Here is a 22385-nt window from a genome sequence, read left to right on the forward strand (position 1 = left end):
AAAGTAGTAATTCTATTTTTATTTGAAGATGAAGAAAGAAAAAAGTGTCTAATACTGCCCAGGCGGCTCTGGGAATGGTAGGACAGAAATTTTCTCCTGAGAATTTGGGCTGGGAGCCCAGATATGTAGCCATTTGTTATTTCTTGGATGATGTATAATACTGTATTTTTTTAACAAAAGATAGAAGCAACTGGATCTCAAGATAGAATAATCATTCTTTAGCTATTTGTAAATATATATATATTTTTTTTTTTTTTTTGCGGTATGCGGGCCTCTCACTGCTGTGGCCTCTCCCGTTGCGGAGCACAGGCTCCGGATGCGCAGGCTCAGCGGCCATGGCTCACGGGCCCAGCCGCTCCGTGGCATGTGGGATCCTCCCGGACCGGGGCACGAACCCGTGTCCCCTGCATCGGCAGGCGGACTCTCAACCACTGCGCCACCAGGGAAGCCCTGTAAATATATTTTAATGGGATGTCTGCTCTTTGCTGACCCAAGGGTAAAGGTGCTCAGGGAGAAAGGTGGTAACATAAGGAGAATGTGCCACCTCAAATCCTTCTTGGATTTGGAAGAAGGCAGGATATATATATATGTATGTGTTTGGTGCGGGGGTGTATTCTATTATATTTTAACCTATTATATAATGAAATACAGATCAAATATAAACATTTAAATAAAGAATAAATAAATATAATATATTAAGCATATATATTTAAATGTAGTCTCAAAATATGTATTTCCTGGGCTTCCCTGGTGGCGCAGGGGTTGAGAGTCCACCTGCCGATGTAGGGGACACGGGTTCGTGCCCCGGTCCAGGAAGATCCCACGTGCCGCGGAGCAGCTGGGCCCGTGAGCCATGGCCGCTGAGCCTGCATGTCCGGAGCCTGTGCTCTGCAATGGGAGAGGCCACAACAGTGAGAGGCCCACGTACCAATCAATCAATCAAACAATCAATAAATTCCTATCTCTATTTTAATCTTTAAGTGGTGTCAGTAGAGAAGAGTACTATAGTCAAACATGAATGAGAGTTAAGAAGACTTTCTGGCTCAAAGAATTTATAATTGAGGAATCAATATGGATAAAACTGCAGAAATCAGAGAAACAGAAAACATAGAGAAGTAGCGTGGATTAAATGCAACATTCTGCAAATGTTTTAATACTTCTGGGGGATTCTGTTACAGGATACTGATTTGTTTTAGGAAATTGTTCTGAGGTTTGTTCTTTGGAGGATGCATTTGGGGAAGATTTTGTTTTGGCACAGTATGGGGCTCAAATGCCACTGGAATAAATTCAGGGCTTTCAAATTTGCCTCAGTTTAATATGTTTTTCCAGTTTTTGCAGAACACTTTATAACTTTTTTTTTTTTTTTAATGGGTGGAAAATGACTTCTTGGGCTGATGTAGGTCATGGAAAATTGAAAGCCAAAGCTCTGAGATATTTTAAATTTCCATCTCTTATTTCAGAGGAAAGTCTTTCAGATTTGACTAGAGGGTATCAGTTTTCACATTAATGTACTAATTTTTTGTATGTGTGTACTTCAGATTGAGGGATTTCTTTGACAGGCTATGTAAACCCACAAAGGTTTTATATTCTAACGAATAAGCTGGCCTGTTGTGGAAGAGATGATGAAGATCTTGGCTACCAGAACACATGGTCTGTTCTTACTATTTCAGCTTAAGCAGGCTTCATTGTAAGTGGAGCTTAGGATGAAGTTGGCTACTACTCAGTCAGTCTGGCACGGATCATAGAATCTCTCTTTTGAAAGTAGAGACGTTTGACTTTGTGCTAGATATGTTTTCTTTAGCTATTTAAATTTTCATTCTCTTCCCTTTAATCCTTAATTATGTTTTGAAGGTCTATGTGCAGACATGGAGCACTCAGAATCTGACTATGACCATCACACGAGATGAGTATCCAGCCTACCCTATGGTGCTCCGGGGAATTAACCAGAAGGCAACCTTTCCACAGTACCAGCCTGTGATCATGCTGGAGAAGGGCTACACCATCCATTGGAATGGGCCAGCACCGAAGACTGCTTTTCTATACCTCATAAACTTCAACAAGTATGCTTCTATTACTGTTATTTCAAATAGTTGGGCAATTAATAATTTAGTGGAGAAAAACAACCTATCTCCTTTGTAGCAAGTAAAGAACTTCAACTTTATGTACTTTGTTCCTCCTGTGGGGAGGCTATATATGTTATATTGATGGAATTAAGAGATTGTATAAATTGAACTCTGTCCTATTAAAAGCATGTCTTTTTCCCTATGGTCAAGGAATTGTGGGCAGAAAGCCATTTAACGGTAGGTTTTAATACCGTCTGCTGAATACTTTAATTCTCTGTAGCTGGGATGGGAATAAATTTTATCTGGTGTTCCAACTGAGCACTCGGTTACCTAGAAAGTAAAAAGATTTTTGAGGCCAAGTTTAGACTTGACAGAGGAGAGTAGTATGACTGATTATTCATGTCAGCAATGGGCAAGAAGTGGAAGAACTGTGGCATGGATAATGCCGGGTATTTGCCATCCCTGCCAGAATGTGAAAGCACCTTTCTATCCCTTGATTTCTCAGTTGTCTGCTCTAATAATATTACTTTCAATCAAGGGCTCTATTTTTACATTAATTTATTTAAGCGTTTACTGTGTGCCAGTTGATATAAAGATGACTGAGAGAAGTACTTGCCCTTCAGGAGCTCACAGTATACAGGTAGAACAAAATTTAAGTAAATAAACCAGTACTATTTTTTAAAGGACAAAAGATAAGAGCAGCTATTCTGCCTAAGGGAGTTGGGCCAGGCTGCACTGAGAAGTGATAACAAACGATCAGTTTTGTTACAAAAGCAGCAGAGTTGGGAAAGGGCTAGTTCTGCTCAGGGACTGATAGATTGAGTGTGATGGGAGCGTAGGTGGGGGAAGTTACAGAAGATGAGACTAGAAACAAGAGCTGGGACTATCTAGACGTGTGATGGTTAACCCATGGGACTCCATGAAACTGCTCAGATATGTACCTGAAAAATTGGTTTGTTCACCTGACGGTTCATAAAGGCTGACTCGTCAGAACTCTCTTAAAATACCCAATTGGAATGAACAGAGATGGACATAGAACGTATAGGAATTCCCCTCCAAGGATGGCTGAACATCATGGTAGATGCTTTTATTCTGAGATGATAGGCCTCTGGCACATGCTCTAAACTGAACCATTACTATTTTCCTGTAACACTGGCTGCTGCTTCTCTATGCCCTTGCTGGACAATTGCACCTTCACTTACTGAGTCAACCAAGCCAAAAAAATCTCAGGACTCATCCTTTCCTCTTTCTTTTCTCTCATTTCTCCATCCTATCAGTGGCCAAGCCCTGTTGATCCTATGTGCTTAATGTTTTCAAATCTCTCCACTTCTTTCCACCGTCACTGCTTGTGACTGCGTTTAGGTCATTAGCCTCTCTTGCCTGGATCCCTGCAGCAGCCTCCTATTCGGTCTCCCCACCTCCCTCCACCTTCAATCCTTGGTCCACATTGTGTCCAGGGTGTGGGTTCTAAAAGCCAATCTGATATCGTCACCCCCATCAGTGAGCTGCCTAGAAGTCAATGAAGGAACAAACGATTGTCAGAGAGGGTGGAGGAGATATATGAAAGAGTGATCCGCAATACAAAAAGTTATATCTGGCAGGTTATGAATCTGAGGTGAGGTATTATAATCAAATGGTATGCAGAGTTCTGCACATACAAGGCATAACTTTTGAATAAATACTAAGAAAGTAAAAAGATTTTAAAGTGAAAAAAAGGATGAGCTCAGAAGTTTCAAAACTCTATATGGGCTTGAAATTCAGTCCAACTTTCCTTGTTTAATTATCTAAAAGTTTGTAAAAGTTACATCATGGGCAGAGGCAAGAGGAGGAGATGGATAATTTTTTTCCAAATTTAATATAATTATAGAGAGGTCATGGATTTTGTCATAGTGGCACTTATGAAAATAACAGTTTAAAAGTTATAAAAGCTGTACTTATGCATTAAACAAAATAAGGAAATACAGAAAAACATTAAAAAATTACAATAACCTGTAATTCTTCTAATCAAATTGAGGCATTATAAACATTTATAGGGTTCTCGTGTCTCTCCACCCTCAAGTGTTCTCTGAGCATATAAATATGCCAAAATTTATTTAACTACTCCTTTCCCCTATGAACATTTAGATTATTTTTCTCCTGCCCCTCTCCCCCTTTTGGTATTACAAATGATACTGGATAGAGCATCTTTTCTTATACATTTTTGGTCTGTATTTCTAATTTCTTAGTGGGATTACTGGATGAAATCTGTGTGAACAATTTTAAGGCATTGTTACATATTGTTTTAAAATTGTTTTGAATGATTAAGAAGTTCTGGAAATGGATAGTGGTGATGGTTGTACAACCTTGTGAATGTACTTAATGTCACTAAACTGTAAAGTGAAAAAAGGTCTAAAATGGTAAATTTTATATGTTACCACATGTATATTTTGCCATAACTTAAAGAATGCCAAAAAAAGAAATGATAAAAAAGGGGAAAATATTCTTAATGGTTTTCAAAAAGTATTAATTTTATATCTTAGAACATTAGGTAAGAAACAACACTATGGCAATTTGGTAATATTCATCAAAGACTTTAAAAATGCATACACCTTTATCTCTAGCAAATTTACCACTAACAATTTATCCTAATGTAATTATAAAAGATAAAAATATATTTATGAATTAAAAAATTCTTTGGAAAGATTTTACCAGCGTACGCTTCCACTATCAGGCTATTAGTGTTTCTTCCATCTTAGTATACCCATACCCAACTGTCTCAATTTTATTATCTGCTTGCAGTATCTAAGTACATTTTATCCAGCTTCTCTTCACATTCCCTGAAGTCCTGTTGAAACCAAGAATTTTTTATAAGCCATATCATTGTTGTACATATATTGAGGAGCGGAATTTGGGTAACATGTAAAAGTCGATGATTCATTAGTGTGTTAGGATTCAGGACTTGCATTGTTAGTGGCTCCATACACAGCAGAAATTTAAGGAGAAGACCATGGCTAAAATTTACATATGCTGTAATACTCAAAATGTACTGGCTCAAATGTGAATTCATGTTTTTATTGTCTCTCCTTTATAGGAATGACTGGATTCGAGTTGGGCTCTGCTATCCGTCAAACACAAGTTTTCAGGTTACCTTTGGCTTTCTACAGCGGCATAATGGCTCATTATCCAAAATGGAAGAGTATGAGCCCTTGCATTCGCTGGAGGAATTGCAGAGGAAACAGTCTGAGAGGAAATTCTATTTTGACTCCAGCACGGGGTAATTCAGGGCAACCAGTGAATGAGAATTATTGCTGTTTTTCTTTAGTGGTGAAATTACTAGTTCTTCAGTGTAACTAAGAATAGATTGTGATGTGACGGCTGCTTAGAAAAGCAGCTGATGTGGGTAATTCTCTGCTCATCACCATTAGAGGTTTAGAAGAGAACTAGAATGACTCATAATTACAGTTGGCAGTAGGAATCGAGTGAGATGTTTGCTGTTTACCTATTAAGGCGATTTAGAAAGAGAAATTATCCTTGTCAATAAAGAACCAGTAGGCCCAATTGAAAATTAAAATAGTGTTTTCCATAATGACTCTAAAGATGATTATTTCCATATGATATAGTTCATATTTTAGTGAAAGCTCATTTTTCTCTTCCTTTAAGACTATCTCTCAAGTTGACCTTGGGTTTTAAAAAAATCACTGTGTAACCATGGCATATTTGCTTTCAACTTTCTCTAGCCTGCATCTTTCCACTTTTTAGTTCTAATCCTGTTCACCTGGGGTCCTGTTGGCTTTGTCTGCTTTTATCCAGTTACAGTCTCTCAGCCTTTGGGTTATGGTAGGCTCTCTCTCCTGTACTCTTCCAGAAAGTAGCATGCTCCTTCATTATCCATCCCTTAACCTGGCATTTCTACTCTATGTCATTGTCTAGGTACTATAAAGATACTAATGTAAATAAGGCACATTTCTTCTGCAAATTCACTGTCCATTGAAGGATGTGGGCATGTAAAGCAAGTAGTCAGAGCGCGAAAGGTTTAAATGCTGCAAGTCCTATAGTGTGCCTTTTGAGGTAACCCAGAGGTTCAGCCTTGGGTGGCCAGTGACAACCCAAGAAGATAACACTGGGGCTGACTCTTGAGGAGTGACTAGGAGGAAGGTGTTCCAAGGACAGTGTGGATAAATGCATGGAGGCATGAAGAACATGGCACGGCATGTTTGGGGAAAGACAAAATTTCCTACTGGAGAGAAGGGTGGCAAGATTGACTGTGGGGGAATGAGGTTAGGGTTCAGTCAAGTGTCTTGTTAACCTTTGAAGAAGATGCAACTCATTTGCCCTTCAGAGCTGGTGCTGCAGCCAGTGTTATCAGCTTAAGTCTTTTTTTTTATCATCATTATCTCTGATTTCAACTTCAGCAACCTAGTTGGGCTTTTATTCTATAGATGATAGAACTGCCACATTCTCAGTTGATTTTGCACAAAAATAAATGGAACGCCCAAATTTGTAAGGACAGTCTGGTGATCACAAATTAATGATTGATATGTAAAAGGATGGGAAGTATTTCTTCATCTGGATATTTCTAGAGTCCTTCAGCCTTTGAGGTTCAAATTCTTTTTTAATTCTATTCATTTTGATGATTTAAATTATATATCAAAAGTCCCATGCCTAATCAAGTCCCTGTCATTCCTTATATATATGTTAAAATTACTGGATGTTGGAACAGTGGCTGATTTTCACCTCATCACAACTTTGTGTTGTTCACTGACCTCATATTAAAATGTGAACTCTTTAAGAGTGATGTCTCCAAAGAAAGGACTGCTATGGGCTGTCATGTAAGGGTTCAGTAAACCAGGCACTTTAGATGTTGCATTGCCTTCCTCAATTCTGAAAGTTGAGCTAGTGTGGGTCCCCCTCTGGGAAAGCAATTATTACCAGGAAATTCTACTGATCCAGGGTGATCTTCTATTTTGTTGGTTCTTACTTTGCCAAGCAGAGCTGAGTTTATAAATAGAAGGTTCTTCATGACTGCAATTGGAGAATTGCAGTTGATTGCCTGACTTTATATAATATTCTGCCTTACTTAATTGTGTGATCTTGGGCAATTTAGTGAATATTTCTGTGCCCCAGTTTCCTTATCTGTTATTTGGGAATAATAAAAACGCTATATCATATGGTGGTTGTGAGGTTGAAGAGCACACAGTTCATGCAAATCATTCAGCATAGGGCCTGGGATGTTGTACGTCCTCAATAAAAGTTTACTGTTATAAATAAATAAATAAACAAACAAATAAATAAATAAAATGTGAACTCTTGAACTCCAGTAATCAATCGCATTTGATCAAGTCCTTTTTAGAATCTTGACTTCCTTTGGTTTAGAAGGCCTAGGTTTGCTGACAGACATTGGACTACTGCCTGGAACTTGCTTTTCCATTCATCTTGGCAGTAGGAGGAGAATTCAGAATGGGTAGGACTGTTCATTTCGCTTGATTTTGGCCAAAGTACAGACAGAAGGACCCCAGGCCCATCTGCTCTTAGTAAATATCACAGGAATTGATTTGATACCATATCTTGGCCTTAACCAAACAAGTCTCACAGTTGGTGTTTTAATTATTCCAGTTTTGTGCCTTAAACCAAAACAATTTGTAAACCAAAAGAAAAAAAAAAGAATAAACCACACTAATTTACCAAATCCTAAACTCAAGTGTAAAGTTTTCCAAGTAATTCTTGAGCCAAGCCAAATTCCATCCTCCTAAATTACCAATTGAACTAATTCAAACCAGAAATTGACTTTGATACTGCCCATAACGACTGAATCAGGTTATCAAAATATTTTCTAAAGTGGTATTGCATTTGACTTAGAACCCTAGGAGGGTAGAAAGGAAAGAGAAACAACTTTATTGGTTTTGTAGTTTATTTTTCTTTAAAAAAATTTTAATTTATTGGATGAATATCCCTTCTGGCCGTGAGCTTATTTGAGGAATTTTTGTAAGTTTTTGAGAGTTAATCTAACATCTGTTGGACTGGTTTCTGTTTTGTGCAGGTTGCTGTTTTTGTATCTAAAAGCCAAAAGCCACAGGGATGGTCACAGTTACTGTTCATCTCAGGGATGCGAAAGAGTCAAGATCCAGGCAGCAACGGACTCCAAAGACATCAGTAACTGCATGGCCAAAGCGTATCCCCAGTATTACAGAAAGCCATCAGCACTCAAGCCGATGCCATCCATGCTCAAGGGACTCTGTCAGGGCTGCGGAACCCATCAGGTAAACAGGGAATAAAAGTGGTCTGTGGTCCAGGAGAAAAAGTCAAAAGGTTCTGTGCAATCAGCACATTTTTTTTTTGAAACATCTGTGCTGCCAATTTATAAATATTGCATGGTTTCCCCTGAATTTTGGCCCATTCTAGAATGTGATGCTCATAAGAAGCAACCAGTCCAAATTTATAATAAAACCACCTTCCCCCTGTGATATATCAGTTTGCCCTGGATGATTGTGGATTTATTGGTTGTCATCTTTTCTTTCTCAGATGTGATTCCATTACAGTATCGCTATTTCGTTTGCATGTCAGTGATATCAAAAAATAATTTGTTTTCTTGGAAGTGTGAAATTTATCTTCAGAAAAGGCACTTGTAGGAAAATTGTTTCCTTCAAGATGAAAAGCCATTAATTTGAAGCATGTGCTATTATGTTTACCTGTAATTAAAAGTACAAACTGACTTTGGCTAGAAGTGAAATGCTTCTTGTGACATATTCTTAATGAGATGGTCTCCTTCTAGATCTTGAGAAAACATGGCAATGAAAGTAAATCCAAAGTATGAGCTAAAATCAGGCATGGGGTTTCCGAAGGAAGTCAGACTAATTCCAGGTGAAAAAGAAATACAGAATTAATATTGCCCTAATTGATCTTTAACCTCTATATAAACAAACATGGGTCAAGAAGAATGGTTCTCAACTTGTGGTCCCCAGACTAGCAGCATCAGCATCACCTGGGAACTTATGAAAAATTCTAAATCTTGAGTCCTACCCAGTTCTACTGTATCAGAAACTTCAGGGATGGGGCTTAGCAGTCTGTGCTTTAACAAGCCCTGGAGATCATTCTGATACATGTTCACATTTTAGTTTCACTGGCCTAGAGGAGTTTTTAAAAAGTCCTTATTGCCACAGAAATGCTTGCTATTAATATGGAGAAAACCTCTAAATCTTTATTTCTTATCATTATAAGTGATTTGAGAAAACAAAAATTCTTCCATTGCACAGGTTCTTTATTTCTAATTTTTCTTGTTTCTGTCCATTGGAGGCAGTAAGAACAGGGAAAGGAAGGGGGTTTTAGGCTTCCTATCGTGATATATTGTAAGTATTTTTCTGATGACAACTCACTGTCATAGTCTTGGTTGCTCATACCCTTGAGCCACCTCTATTCTCCAATTCAACTAAACCAACCAACCAACGAACAGACCAAAAAATAAACCAGGTACATGAAGAAGTTTACGTGAATCCTTGCCTGTCATATGTAATGTTTTGACTGTTAAAGTGAAATTTTCAGATAGTCTTTGTGGGGAAGTAAATTTTCCAGCCTAATTCTTAAGTTGAATTTGTTAAGAAAGTCCTTCATTACTGAAAAGACTTCAAATAATTTATAATTATTATAAGAATTACTACAATTTATAAAATAATTTAATCATCTTCAGAACTATTCTGGGCCTATCTTGTTAAATGGTTCCATGCATTGACGTTTAGCGTTCTTTATTCTTTGGGCTTAAAACATTGATCAGGATTCATTTCTTAAAGCTGTATCGACTAGTGACCTGGCAGTTGAGAAGTATTTGAAGCATCTGGGGACATCACTTTTACTTGGAAATTTGAGGGGAATTTTTGTTTTGAATGTCAAAAACACATGTGTATTAGAAATAAGTAGGAAAATTCACATGAATTTTTTGACTTCAGACCTGAGACTTCAAAGCAGTGTCCAGCTTCTGAGTGCTTAATATCATGATTATCTGCTCTTGCCATGATTATTTGCTCTTGTTGACATCGCTTTATAAGGACATACACTTTTTTTTTTTTGGCCATGCTGCGTGACCTGCGGGATCTTAGTTCCCTGACCAGGGATTGAAACTGGGCCATGGTAGTGAAAACGCTGGACCTAACCACTGGACCACCAGGGAATTCCCCAGGGCATATGCTTTTAAGTGCTAAATTGTGTGAAGAGTTAAGAGTGCTTTTGAATGAAAAGACAGCCTTTAGGGAGGAGGTGGGTGTTGGGGTTTGGAGACTGGCAGTGATTTGGAGTAGAAGGAAAAAGGGAAGGGTGTTCTTGGGAAGGGAACAGCATTGGAAAAGGCAGGGTAGCAGAAGAGGAGGTAAAGTGCTTGTGGGAAAGTGAGGGAACTGCCCTGCATGTTGAATGTGATAGAATAGTGGGAAATAGGGTCCTGAGTGTATAAGACTTGACTCTATTCGTGGAACATTTTGCAGGTCTGGTGGAGGAATTTAGACCTGGTGATGTACAGACCCCTGAAAGTTTTTAAACAGGGTAGTCCTTGTCATCTACACTTCTTTCCTCAGTCCTGGAGTGACTGAGTCCCAATTCAGAATAACTAGTCTGAAAAGGACCTTTGAAAAGATTTGTGACTGTTTTTGCATGAAATGTTTACAAAGATTTAGATATAAAGCATATTTATGTAGTCATTTGTAGAACTGATTTTATTAACAAGATTACAATGATTTGAAACTGAGATTGCTCCAGAAAGTTAGGAACATACACTTCTCGTATAAAGCCTGTATCAAAAGATAGAATTCCAGGTCATGAAATACGTACAGAAAGTTCAGAGAAAACAGAAATAAAAACAAAAACCTACTCACTGGCTTTGGTATAGTTGAGTTTATTTTGAAGGATCTTTTTGGAGGAAGATGCAGTTGACATAGATATGGAACTTCTTCCCTGTTTAGGTGGTGTTTACAAGTGATCCTCATAAAAGCTACCTCCCTGTGCAATTCCAGTCACCCAGTCAAGCAGAGACTCAGCGTGGAGACCTGTCTGTTATTTCTGTGAGTACCATCTGGTGTGTACATTGCCTCAGCTTCTCAGTTTTACATTTTATCCTGGTAACATGAATTCTCTCTGGCAACATTCACTTGTTTATAATCACATTTTGATTATTAGTGGTGAGCAATACAGTAGAGGTGTAAATACCTCCTAAACATTTGCGTTTTAAATAAATAAGATAAATTTATTAAATTTTTTTCTCAGTCAATTATGTTTATTGATTACTTTTAGGCGAATGTTAAAATTATTCAGGTAATTATTCAGATTTCTTTTCTGTAGGAGACAAGGCGTTTTTGGTTTAAAAAAATGGTCATAGGGGCTTCCCTGGTGGTGCAGTGGTTGGGAGTCCACCTGCCAATGCAGGGGACGTGGGTTCGTGCCCCGGTCCAGGAGGGTCCCGCATGCCGCGGAGCGGCTGGACCCGTGAGCCATGGCCACTGAGCCTGCGCGTCTGGAGCCTGTGCTCCGCGGCGGGAGAGGCCGCAGCAGTGAGAGGCCTGCGTACCGCAAAAAAAAAAAAAAAAAAAAAAATTGTCACAGATAATCAATATGCAGAAATTTTAACCTTGGATTTTGAAGCTTAAAAGAAGTTCCCCAGTTATTTGTTTAAAATATGGGAAGTGAAGGTTTTAAAATTTCCTCGGCATTTTATTTTGAAGTTGCCTGGTTCCCATTTTTTTCCGATGAAGAAAGTGAAGATGCAAAGTGTTAGTTGTCTTTTTTAAGTAGGTTAATGGGAGTTAAAAGCCTTAGCCTCATATCAATACTGGAATTTGGGCTAAGAGCCAAGCTAGCCCGCAAGGTAACCAGCTCTAGGCATGTGGCCTGTCCAAAATCGAGTGCATCTATATAAAGAGCTCTTTGGGTAGGAGGTATCTAGCCATCCAGCTGATACCCAGCTAGGGTCTGGGCTCAGTCTCATGTGGTCTCCTTAGGAGATCGGTTTTTTTTAAGTGGTGGACAACACATTCACAAATCCCCATATATGTGAGCAAAATTAAATCTTACTCTTTTTTTTCTTTCCCAATCTCTTTTATTGTGTTAAAATACACATAACATAAAATTCACCATCCTAACTATTTGTAAGTTTATATAGTTCAGTGGTATGAAATACATTCATATTGTTGTGCATCCATTATCCATCCATCTCTAGAACTTAACTCTGAATTAAGAACTTTTTAACAACCCTGAATTAAAAATACTGCTACTTAAGGGGGGGGCGTGAAATGGGGAGTTATTAATCAAAAGGCATAAAGTTTCAGTTGAGTAAAATGCATAAACTCTCAAAATCTGCTGTACAACATTGTCCCTGTAGTCAATAGTAATATATTGTTCACTTAAAATGTTTGACGATGGATCTCATGTTAGTGTTCTTACCACAATTAGAAAGAGAGAAAGAGTGAAAGATCCCTATGTAACTCAAAGATTTCTCAAGTATATATACCTATTGCCCTGCATTAGCATTTCTTCATTTTGTAGTATGTTCATGATGTAATTTTATTGGTATGAAGTTTGTTAGCTCAACATCTCAATGCAGTCAGCTGTATGAGGAACCCATCCCAGCCTACTTGCGTGGAATCTGATGGGTGTCAGTTGCAAAGGTAAGCAAGTTGGTGCTGAGTCTCTCTGCTCTGCTAGCTCACTAGATAATTAAAGAAGATATTGTTTTGCCCAGACTGTCTCAGGTAGGGTATTCCTCTGGGTCTGTAGACATTGTTTGACTCCATTGCTGCACACTGGGTGCCTGGGACCCTAAAAGAGATCACAGAGGACTGTGTTTTGTCACATTTACCTCCAATACTTTTCACATGCATTACCTGAAGAGTCTTTGCTGGACATGGCCTTGCTTTAATTTTTACGGAAAATTTTGTGTTTCCTTTAAGTAACAGGTTTCTGGGGGGGGTACTTTTCAAGGGGACAGTTTGGGTGTGTTAGGGATCATTATGTATATGTTTTATCAAATGTGTCTCAGTTCTAAGTATCCAGATTTTTAAAAATAAGTGAGTCACTTTCAGTCTTTCTAAATATAAAATGGCACTTTATGTCAAGCACTTCTGGAATTATTCTCTAGACAGGGCTATTTAAATATAGGCAAAAAGCCATTTTGTATTCCTATGAGATCATTAGTGATTAGAAATAAAATTTAAGTATAACTTCTCCAAGGAAGGACAGGTGTAGTGAAGAGAGCATCTCTCCTTTGTTAGCTTTTTTTTTTTTTTTTTGCAGTACGGGGGCCTCTCCCGTTGCGGAGCACAGGCTCTGGACGCGCAGGCTCAGCGGCCATGGCTCACAGGCCCAGCCGCTCCAGGGCACGAACCCGTGTCCCCTGCATCGGCAGGCGGATTCTCAACCACTGCGCCACCAGGGAAGCCCTTCTCCTTTGTTAGCTTTTAACATAGTTTATAATTTCACACATTTTAAAGAGAAAGAGTGCCTATGACTTAAATTAATGTTAAATCATTTTTCAGTCTAATAAGTTTTTTTCCCTTCCTTTTTGGTTGAGGAATTAATGAGATTTGGATGTATCTGGAATTCCTTTTTCTTGAAAAGGTCTCAAACCATTAATTTAAAGAGGACAACTGGAAATTTCAGTTCACAGTAATGGTGAACAAGATATAGTAATACCCTGTGGCTTAAATCCTGGTAAAATTACCATTTTTCCATTTTGATTTTAAAGGAGAGCTATATATGGAACAAAGGAGATGAAGCAATCTGGCTCCTCTGTTGTTCTAAATCTAAGCTATAATGGGGGGGTTTATGTGGGTTAAAGCATGCTATCTATTTATCTATCTATCTGACTAGATATCTATTTCATATAGATACATGTATTTTTCCTGAACCAATGTGACAGTATCTGAGCTGCAGTATAGAGGCTGCCACCCGATCACTGAGTTGGAAAGCTCTGACCCCATTGAGAGACTACGTGTGTAAGAATGAAGGCCGTGAGCCTGCAGAGAGAGTCACCCTGCTCAGCTGAGTGTGGGCTGCCATGCCTTGCTTGTAGCAACTTAGCCAGTCAGAAAAGACCAGTGAAGGCAAAAGTCTGTGAGAACACAGGCTCAATCTCAAATGTTGGCAGAGGAAGAGTAATGGAATATACAGTTTGAGTTTGGGAATTATTATTTGATTCATGGGTTTAGAAGACAGAGGGAAAGGGGCTGGAAAGACGAGTCATCCTGGAAATGCCGAAATGGTGATGACCGCAGATGTTTTTGTATTCTCAGATCAACGGCACTGACTTTACCTTCCGAAGTGAGGGCGTCTTCCTCCTGGTTGTGGATGCCTGCAGTGTTCCCTTCCGGTTGATGGAGAAAAAGGTTTTCTCTTTTGCTGATGTCAGTCTCATGGAAGAGTATTTAAAAACAAGCATCCCTCCAAGGTAGGTGAAGCTTGCTCTGTATGAGGGATAAGTTACCTTAAAGATGACATCCGGTTAACTCTGAGCTTTGGTTTGTCTACCTGCCCTTTTACCCTTTTAGGGTATTTAGGATTCCTAAAACAATTTTATAGATAGTTTTATAGACAGCCATCTTTCCCACTGATGAACCCTCAGACAGCATTGTGCTATGACTGTGATATAGGAGGTTGTCACCTGGGTCACTTGGAAGTGACTGGAAAGGAGTAAATTGATTTTTTTTTTTTTTTTTTTTAATTTGGCTGCGCCATGTGGCTTGCGGAATCTTATTTCCCTGACCAGGGATCGAACCCTCGCCTTCAGCAGTGAAAGTGTGGAGTCCTAACCACTGGACTGCCAGGGAATTCCCCAGGAGTAAATTGATTTTTAAGTGAATGAGTGTGTGGTCTCTCTTTTAAGAGCCCTAGTCTGATTCATTTTTCTTTGTTAGTCTCTGAACAAAGGTTCACAGGAGAGAAATCTTCCTTTTTTTCTGTTGGGCAGACACAAAAGGTATTAAAATAAGCCGTAAAGCCATAGTAAATAAGCCGGTGTAGTAGTGGCAGAGGATAGAGAGATCAGAAGAGAAAATCCACAAAAAGATCTGAATGTGTATGTTGATATACTCACAATAAAAGTAGCAATTTAAACCAAACCATGGAGAACAGATTTTATTTCATTTTTTTTTTAGAATTGGCATTTATCCATTTACTTAGTAAGTAGATAATAGAACTTAAGTAGGTATATAGAGCATCTGAAACTAACAAAACTAACCTCCTCTGTTAAAATAGTTTGTTCCATGACAGAGCTGTGTCCCAAGCCATCCACTAGGTCCACTGACCTAAATGACTTTTGCTTTCCCTACATTTATAGACCCCTTGTAATAGCAACATAAGCTCTAGGTGGGGCATTGAAGGGGACACTTGTAATAGCAGGGATGAAAAGGAATGTGGGGTTTTTTTTGTGTGTGTGGTACGAGGGCCTCTCACTGTTGTGGCCTCTCCCGCTGTGGAGCACAGACTCTGGAAACGCAGGGTCAGCAGCCATGGCTCACGAGCCCAGCCGCTCCGCGGCATGTGGGATCCTCCCTGACCGGGGCATGAACCCATGTCCCCTGCATCGGCAGGCAGACTCTCAACCACTGTGCCACCAGGGAAGCCCTTGTTTGTTTTTTTGAGTTCTGCTTTTATCTAGTATTTCTATACTGTATTTAGTTCAGAACGGTACTCAGTAAATACATGCTGAATTACTGAAATTTGCTCTGATTTTCTAACTTTCACAGGTCAATTGTCCTGTTGAGCACAAGAGGAGAGATAAAGCAGTTGAATATTTCAGATTCGTTAGTATCTCTGGGATTAGCCAAACCAGCCAATCTTTATAACAAAGGTTTGTATTTGTATTCTTCTGTGAAGTTCTTAGGAGGCCAGCAACATATGCATTTTTACGGTGGAGTATAGCTACCAGACTGTTTTCATGAGCTTGTTTGGCTGGGGTGGGTATCATGAAAATAATTTCTAAATCAGGAGACAGTTGTAGAGGAAGTGTGTTGGGACGTGGCTTGTTATTTGGGGCAAGAGGTGGGTGGTGAGAGTTCATTCTCTGACGTAAGGAAGTACAGTTCTTTTTGTTTTTGTTTCACAGCCATCTTTGTTTTGCTCACCTCCACTTCACCTCCCACATTATCTTGCATGGAACTAGTAGAGGTACAAATTGAACTTTTTCTTTTTCTTTTTTTTAAGGGAGTACCATATTTTTGGGATTCAGTGGAAACTTCAAACCATCATGGACTAAGCTGTTTACTAGTCCTGCTAGAGAGGGCCTTGGGCTGCTTGAACAATTCGTACCTTTGCAGCTGGACGGATATGGTTGTCCCAGAGCTGGCACGGTCCGCCGAAGAGACTTGGAGCTGTTGAAGCAAACTTCAAAAGCACATTAGAGACTAACTATAACTTAGCTGGGGGAAAAAATGTGAACTAACTTATTTAATTTATGGCATTTTAAAATGACACTGTTAACCCAACGGAACTATTTTCCTGTTTGATACAGAAAGGGGAGAAAAGAAAGAATTTAAAGTGATTGCTTGAATATGGGCTCACGCACCTTCTAGTTGTACAAAATGTTAAAGAATTTATTTGTATTTGTTAGGCTGGTATATTTCAGAGATCAGTTCTCTTATTCCTCACCTCCCACTCCTGTGTTTTGTAGTGACCATAAGCAGTGCTTCACCTTTTGTACAATGGGATGTCTTGGGGGAGGGAGGGGGCTTCTGAGAGTCAGCCTGAGTCCTTGAGAGGACCAGCTCTTGTAGCACCTTGGATACTTGAAGTCTAATGCTCAGTTGTGTTGTTGACTTTGGGTCAGCAGTTGACCTGCGTGGCTGGCATGTTCAGGAATGCCTTGGGCCCTGGTTCCAGGCAGCCTTTGAGGATTTGGTATGATACTGAATGGTAGAGTTTTAAGTGGCAACTCAGGCCCAGCTCATGCCCTTTTTTGCCTGGACATGTGCTATTTTTATTCATTTGTATATTGATTCCTTCTAAGGGTTCAACTTTCAAACAAGAAGTATGGAATATATTGGGACAAAGGGCTTTTAGGAGTTAGACATCCCTTTAATCTGTGACCATTGGGAAAAAATTTGACCTGCACCATGGTCTGATGTTGGTGGGGCCATTTTTGCAGCTTTAATCTTTAGCCTGTTTTGACTGTATATTTGTATTTAAAATGCAGAGCTGAGCTAAGTATTTACATTTTTTTAAAAAAGAAGCAGGCCATTTTCCTGAACTATAAACTTGGGTCGTTTCAACTTGCACAAAGGAAGTCTGTTCTTGGAGTTTCTCCTGCACCCAGTTTTTTTTTGTTGTTGTTTTTGTGTGTGGATTTTTTTTTAAGCCTTACTGCTCACCAACCTGGCAGGACAATTGCAGAAAGCTTAATGATACCCACAAAATATTGTACTCAGGGGGAGAAAAAAAGGAGAGCCTTTTAAGGGCCAGAATCATGGAGGGAATATTCAGAAACGTTTTTTTAGCCTTAGAGGAATCCGTTACTCTTAACTAAATTGTTAGAGCCAATTAAAAAAAGACACTGTGATGCCATATTTTTCTTCCCCCTAGGTGCATGCATCTCCTGCCAGTGAGCACTGCATGTGGCAAAAAGATTGCTGCCACAGCCTGGGATGTCACCACACCAAGAGGAAAGAAGCATTGTAATGCCTTTACCTTTTCCTAAACCCACAATGCATGAAGTGTAGTGGAGGGATGGCCATGGCAAGACGGGAGGGAGTATGTTCAGGTTGACTTTGGCAGTGAGTACAGACAAATTCACTTTTCTCTACCAAGAGCAATGGCTGATGGCCTGTCCTTTTCTGTCCAAGAGAAACTGCAGAGCAGCTCTGTGACTTCTATTACTTTATAAAATATGCTACCTCAAAGTGCTACCGATAAACCTTTCTAACTGTAAGTGCTCTTGCTAAGGGCACATGTCTTAAAGTTTAGGTTTTGGGGTGTTTTTTTTTTTTTGTATATCAATGAATGAAATCTTACCTATTAAATATATTATTGGATCATCGTTCCTCAAGGTGATTAAAGTTTGTGTGTGTGTGTGTGTGTGTGTGTGTGTGTTTTATGACCAATATCTTTTATGTGTGATTTTTAGAGTTTGGCTCTTTAAAGATTTGGAGAGGATATGTACGTTCTAAGGCACTCAGTTTTTCTGCTTTATATGCTAATGATCAGGGCCTAAGTAAAATAAATAAAAATATGCGTGCATGTATATTTTTTTATATGTGTGTGTGACTCTATTTATCTAGCAAGCAGTCAATCAGTTAATCTGTCATTTTTTATTCCCTATCCCAGCTGTAAAGAACCTATGGGCAGACATAAGGAAGGGAAATGGTCCTCCACTAAGTAGATTTTGTAAAACTAATAAGTAATCTTCATAAGGCCAATGGAGAGGTTCTCAATGTTGGCTGCACATTGGAGTCACCTGAGGAGCTTTAAAAACTGTGAAGTCCTGGGCCCCACCCCCCAGCTCCTACATTCATATTTAATTGGCGTGGGGTGCAGCTTGGGCATTGCAGTTTTTTTTAAAGCTCTGGGTGATGCTAATAACATGTAGCCAGGTTTAAGAACCACTGCACTCATATAATAGGCCCACTGTTTAACTTCAGTCTATAATTTTTTTGTGAGGAAAACAAAATTAAGATTATCTATTCTTTTTATTTGCGGTTCCTATATTACTTACAAAATTCCCAGCCCTAAACAAAGCACTTCGCTATGGTCTCCTTTTAATCGAACTTTCAAATAGAATTTTTAGTCCTTAATTGTTTCAAATTGTTAAATTGGTTATCGAAGTTGATAGCCACGTTTCAGCACTTGGGAGCTAGCAATCTGTTTTATTTTTACTGAGAAAATGTGTTCAAAGATGATTTATAAGTTCGTAAGCATTTTCCATCAGGGGAGGCAATTGGTTGAGCTCCAGAAATGTGGCCGTGCACAAATCAGCCAGCTGATGAGAAACGCAGGGCCTTCTCATATGTCGACAGACCTGGGTTTTAAGTCTTTCCTGTGAGATTTCTGCCTCTCCACCTGAATCAGTGTGCCGTATATTATCTTCAGAGGCTGGAAGAGAGTGCTTGTGAGAAGATGAAAGGCAGGCTCACGGTCTTGTAGAATATGACTCCAAAGCAGCCGCTAAACTGATGTTTAGACCTGGGTGTGGGGAGGAGGTATTTATGACTTCTCTGTTCTCTGGCTCGATCAGAAGAGAACATACCCTCATGCTATTAAATGGAGTACTTGGTTTGGGAGGAGGGCTGGGCAATGAAGTGATGGATAGAGACTTGAATGCTTCACGTAACTAAGTTTTCATTCCTTAAGGGATGCAGTAATGTTTGGATAAGTCCAGTTGAAAGGCATTTCAATAAGCAGGAATGTGCTTGATTCGTGTTTGTTTGTTTTTTCATTTGGTCCTAAGAGGTAAGTACTTAGATTCCATTGTGACAATGTTTGTTGATTTCATGATGCAGAGTTGGAGTTTACCCTCCAGAATTCTTGTTTGGCTTTCAGATACTTATGAATTCATGTTTAATAACTTGAGAAATTCCCCTAGAAGTGAAGACCATGAATGGGAGTAACTGGGTAACAGATTGTATCACTGTAGTTGGTCTTAACTTGGTAATAACCCAGTCTTTTAGAAATATGAGCACACACTCTGGATTGGAGCTCATTTTCAACAAAAATTCAGGGAGGAAAAAAAATCAAGAAAAGGCATCTCCAGTCCCTTGTTCACAAATAGCAAAATGCTGTTCACATCTTGCTGGACTCTTGGCATCATTTGGAAGATTGAAGGTCTTTTACTCATATTTATCTTCAGTATGAGAGAGAAGCTGAAAAAAGGATGCTAATTAGGCACTGGTGTTGTAGGGAAGGGCACACACCACTTTATTTTTATGTGATAAAATTAGAGATGACTGATTGAACTATGATGATTTCTAAATGAGGAACTGTGTCCCACAGGGCATCCAAAAATGTTAGCCACAGCAAGATGTGAAAATGTTATACCTGAAAATCCAATAGTGGGTCAGAAGGCAACTTCACAGATACATTTTTAAAAATTTTCTAAGATGGATATTGTGATTATTCTGGATATGAAAAGCAATAACAGATTTAAAATTCATCCTCAGAAAAGCTTAGACTTTATAATCAAAATTGATAAGTCAGGAATTGGCAAACTGACCTGTAGGACAAACCTGTCCCCCAGACTGGTTATATACTAATTTTGAGCTAAGAGTGGTTTCGCATCTTCAAATATAACACATTGGAAAAAGTCAAAAGAAGAGTAATATGTTATGATGAGAAAATTATGTAAAATTTAAATTTCAGTGTCTATTAATAAAGTCTAGTTGGAGGACAGTCATGCTCATTTGCTTACATACTGACTATGGCTCGCATATGGCAATGGCAGGTTTAAGTAGTTGCCACAGAGACTGTATGGCCTACAAAGCTGAAAATATTTCCAGGTGTATCTTGTTTTATTGTGCTTCACTTTATTGCGTTTCCCAGATATGGTGTTTTTTACAAATGGAAGGTTTGGGGCAGTGCTGCGTGGAGCAAGTCTATCGGTGCCATTTTTCTAGTAGCATTTACTCACTTTGTGTCTCACTTTTTGGTAATTCTTGCAATATTTCTAACTTTTTCATTTTTATTATATTTGTTATCATGATCTGTGATCAATGATGTTTGATGTTAACCACTGCAAAAGGATTACTCACCGAAGGCTCAGATGTTGATTAGCATTTTTTAGCAATAAAGTTTTTAAATTAAGGAATGTACATTGTTGTTTTAGACAATGCTATTGCACACTTAATAGACTACAGTATAGTGTAAACATAACATGTACTGGGAAACCAAAAATTTGTGTGACTTGCTTCATTGTGATATTTGCTTTATGACAGTGGTCTGGAACCAGACCTGAAGTATCTCTTATGTATGCCTGAACAGTGTTCCTTTACTGAAAGAGTTTGCTGACCCTTGATCTTGCTGAAGGGTATATTGGTGTTCATTGTACTGTTCTTGGAACCTTCCTAAGGCTTGAGAATTTTTAAAATAATAAGTTAAGGGAAAAACCTCCATGAGAATCACCTGAGGTACTTGATGAAAATGCAGAATCCCAAGCCCCAACTCAGACCGGAGAATTGGCATCTCTGGGAATTGCAGCTGGAAATATAATGGTATAACAAGCTCCCCAGGTGTTTCTTATGAGCAGTAACATTTGAGAATCCCATAGCATGCAGTAAGCCCCTGTTATCTCTCTCCTTCTTTAACAGAATACATCTGAACAAATGCGAATGTTGTTTTTTTTAACTTGAACAGCTCCATCTACACTGTCTTCCCCACAACTTTTGGTCACTAATGCAGGGCGGATCTGGTGCACAACACAGTACCTGGCTGTTTCTGGGGCAGAAGTTTGGAGCCCATGAAATCTCTCCACTGTCTGAAATTCTGTTTGAATTATTCCTTTGGCTACAATTGTTCCTACAATGAAATCCCATCCATCCTTGTGAGTTCTTTTTATTATTTTAAGGAGTTTAAAGGAAAATGTACAATAAGCCACAATCAGGCTGCACAGACTAACAACATAAGTTTCTTTGCTTTTGGATGGAACTGCATTCACCCTAGTTATTTCACATTTATCGAAGTATTGATTGGCAATTGCAGGTCTACTTTTTTTTAAGGTAGAATGAATTATTTTATATAAGCAATTTGCTTTGTACACAAAAGCCTTTTAATACATGAGCTTCTTGGAGGGGGTGGGAGGGGCTGGGTGGATTTTAGGGGGATAATGAAATTGGTCCTTGCCAGGAAAGAGGGTGGTACACTCTGGGAGGGCATGGGAGGTTTATCTTTTTCCACTTTCTCCCACCAGCTTGCACTGATCAGAACACCTAGTTCCTGTGGGAGGAAGGCTTTGGCCAGATAGGTTTCTTTTCTTTCTTTTTTTTTTTTTTCCAGATAGGTTTCTATGTGGGGGAATGTCGGCTTTGCAAACTCAGGAGGCAAGGAACATCATTAGCTCCATATGGGTTGGAGGAGGAGGGAGTTCTCACAAGGGAAAGACCATGCCAGAACTTGTTGCTTCCTTCAAAAATGTGCATGTGAACAGTCTTCTTCTAAGGAAAATGGCTCAGTGAGTAGTTAGATTCCAGACAGAGTGAAGTGTCTAATGCAGTTCGTTGCTGAAGGTATGGTGGGTGTTTTGTCTGATGCCACCTAAGGCTCTTTACTAGCAGTGTTACTTCAAGTAGTTTCCTACTTCTGGTCCTCAGCTTTCTCATATATAAAATGGGACTACTAATACTTTTGTAAAATTACAAAAGGGATCAAATGAGAGTAGCCAACAAACCTGGGTGC

The 22385-nt window shown here is 39.1% G+C and overlaps 1 protein-coding gene across 2 annotated transcripts in view; it reads left to right on the forward strand.

The window, feature by feature from the left end:
• CEMIP2 (cell migration inducing hyaluronidase 2) overlaps positions 1–20769 on the forward strand; it is an 80869-nt gene extending 60100 nt beyond the window's left edge. For both annotated transcript variants that reach the window (XM_030877012.3, XM_030877017.3), the window contains 7 exons: positions 1852–2060; positions 5134–5316; positions 8080–8299; positions 10985–11083; positions 14306–14460; positions 15758–15861; positions 16215–20769. In XM_030877012.3, the coding sequence (XP_030732872.1) occupies positions 1852–2060; positions 5134–5316; positions 8080–8299; positions 10985–11083; positions 14306–14460; positions 15758–15861; positions 16215–16411 (1167 nt within the window). In that variant the 3' untranslated portion in view covers positions 16412–20769. The remainder of the gene's footprint in view (positions 1–1851; positions 2061–5133; positions 5317–8079; positions 8300–10984; positions 11084–14305; positions 14461–15757; positions 15862–16214) is intronic.
• The last annotated feature ends 1616 nt before the right edge of the window (positions 20770–22385 follow it).

The sequence above is a fragment of the Globicephala melas genome, chromosome 6 (genome assembly GCF_963455315.2).
Source record: "Globicephala melas chromosome 6, mGloMel1.2, whole genome shotgun sequence".
Lineage (NCBI taxonomy): Eukaryota > Metazoa > Chordata > Mammalia > Artiodactyla > Delphinidae > Globicephala > Globicephala melas.